The sequence below is a fragment of the Triticum dicoccoides genome, chromosome 5A (genome assembly GCF_002162155.2).
Source record: "Triticum dicoccoides isolate Atlit2015 ecotype Zavitan chromosome 5A, WEW_v2.0, whole genome shotgun sequence".
Taxonomy (NCBI): Eukaryota; Viridiplantae; Streptophyta; class Magnoliopsida; order Poales; family Poaceae; genus Triticum; species Triticum dicoccoides.
In genome coordinates, this window is record NC_041388.1 from 300,170,912 (window position 1) to 300,172,711 (window position 1,800).

The 1,800-nt window shown below is 47.8% G+C and overlaps 1 protein-coding gene across 1 annotated transcript in view; it reads right to left on the reverse strand.

The window, feature by feature from the left end:
* LOC119301127 (uncharacterized protein At1g32220, chloroplastic-like) overlaps positions 1 to 788 on the reverse strand; it is an 8,392-nt gene extending 7,604 nt beyond the window's left edge. The window contains exons 1-2 of the mRNA XM_037578033.1: positions 622 to 788; positions 245 to 383 (exon numbers count right to left, since the gene is read on the reverse strand). Coding sequence (XP_037433930.1) covers positions 245 to 383; positions 622 to 683 — 201 coding nt within the window. The 5' untranslated portion in view covers positions 684 to 788. The remainder of the gene's footprint in view (positions 1 to 244; positions 384 to 621) is intronic.
* Positions 789 to 1,800: the final 1,012 nt, after the last annotated feature.

A 1,800-nucleotide genomic window follows, 5' to 3' on the forward strand; every position in this document is an offset into this window, starting at 1 on the left:
ACCGAGGGAACTGAGTGCTACCAACCAACATCGTACATGATTGCATACAATGTAATTCCAGTGGGCATGGGGGAAACTGTTCCATCCACAAAAGGACGGATCTATTGGTGGCACGGTGCTCATCCACATGGAAAAAACAATGAGCCTCTCGGAGCATATATGGGTACGATGAACAGTACCACCAGGTTGTAACAAAACGATCTCCAGCAAACTAGGAAAATGCAATCATGGCACTATTTATTACCTTATGAGGAGAAGGCGGCGGCGGCGGCACCTTCACGGGTTCTGCCTCCTCGACTTTGAAAGGCTCGTCGACCCGGCCGGAATCCCTGGGCGTGGCATCGCTCGAGAACGCCTTGCCGTTCTTCAACAGAACTGGCGAGCTGCTCACATCATCCCACCCAAGGTAAGAGAAAACACAGTCGGCGATGATATCTCGGCAGCAAGAAAAATACGAGGATTTCGCGCCACAATCCGGCCGCCAAATGCGGCTCGCGACTGCGATAAAACCGCCGCAATGTCGCAAATTGACGAATTGAGGATTATTTCCCCCCCATTCCCCGAGCTCTGTCCTCGGGGACGTATGAAACGCGTGACACGAGAAGGGACGCCGGGGGTCACCTGAGACGGGAGGGCGAGACGGAGCAGGAGGAACGGATCAGGCGGCTCAGGGCCGACCTCATCGCCGCCGCCGACGAACTCTCCTCGCGGCCGCGCCGAAAACGGAGGGGCGGGGGATCGGACGGGGGAGGGACGGGGGCAAAGGTGTGTGTAACAGTGGAAGGTTCGCGAGAGGGGGTTTGGGATCTCCTACTATATGGTCCGCGCGGTGGGCGGAAGCGGCCCGGGTGGCGCAGCCGGGGCGTGCCAGGTCGCGGCTTGACGTGCGGTTCCTAGGCGATGAACGTAGCGGACTAGCGAGGTAGTGTCTGGTGTGCCATGGCGCGGCCGTTCCCATCTCTTCAACAACAACAAAAAAGGACACATGGTATGTGTGGTTATCAGCTTTATATCTAAAATTGCAAATTGAGCATGGGTCATACGGTTAAATTCTTTGTGGTGAAACCAATCCATCAAAGTTCAAGTCCTAAACTTGACACTGATGGTCACATTTTCCTAGAGATAGGGTGTACGTGCATGTGTACATGTGGGTGACTGTACGTATCTATGCATGAGCGTATGTGTTTCTATATTGTTCAAAAAACCTTATATTTAAAAGTTATAGTTAAAACCCATATTTAAAATTGAGCTATCATGCTTTAAATAGATAATAAATAAATAAGACATAATAAAAAAAGGCCCTCCTATGAATTTAGTTGGCTCAAGGAATTTTTATGTCAAATTTTAAACATTAACAAGAAAAAACTCGCGTTTATCAAAGAATTTAAGAAGCATGATGCAGACGATCACAAACATGCACATACACTCTTTTCTATGAATGCAAACATATACATTCTAATTTTATGAGCACCTAGAGACATTGAGTCTGTGGAATCACAAAGTCATCACAGTCGTCTCCGGCTGGAAAAATATTGCGTCTTTACAAAATACCAAAGCGTCAAACCTAAAGTTTGATCCCTGGTGGGCTCGAACATCACTGCCCATTCAAACACGGGTTGATTCTCACGCTGCCAATTTTTTTGGTAATGATAAAATAATATGTTTTGTTTGTTGTTAAGTATTAGCATGCCAACGACTTGATGATTGTTTTGAGAGAAAATTAGGACACCACTATAGCGCAACGTCTCTATCGTGCAACACCAGATTGCAAGATGACATCCTTTCCATCGCAACACACAC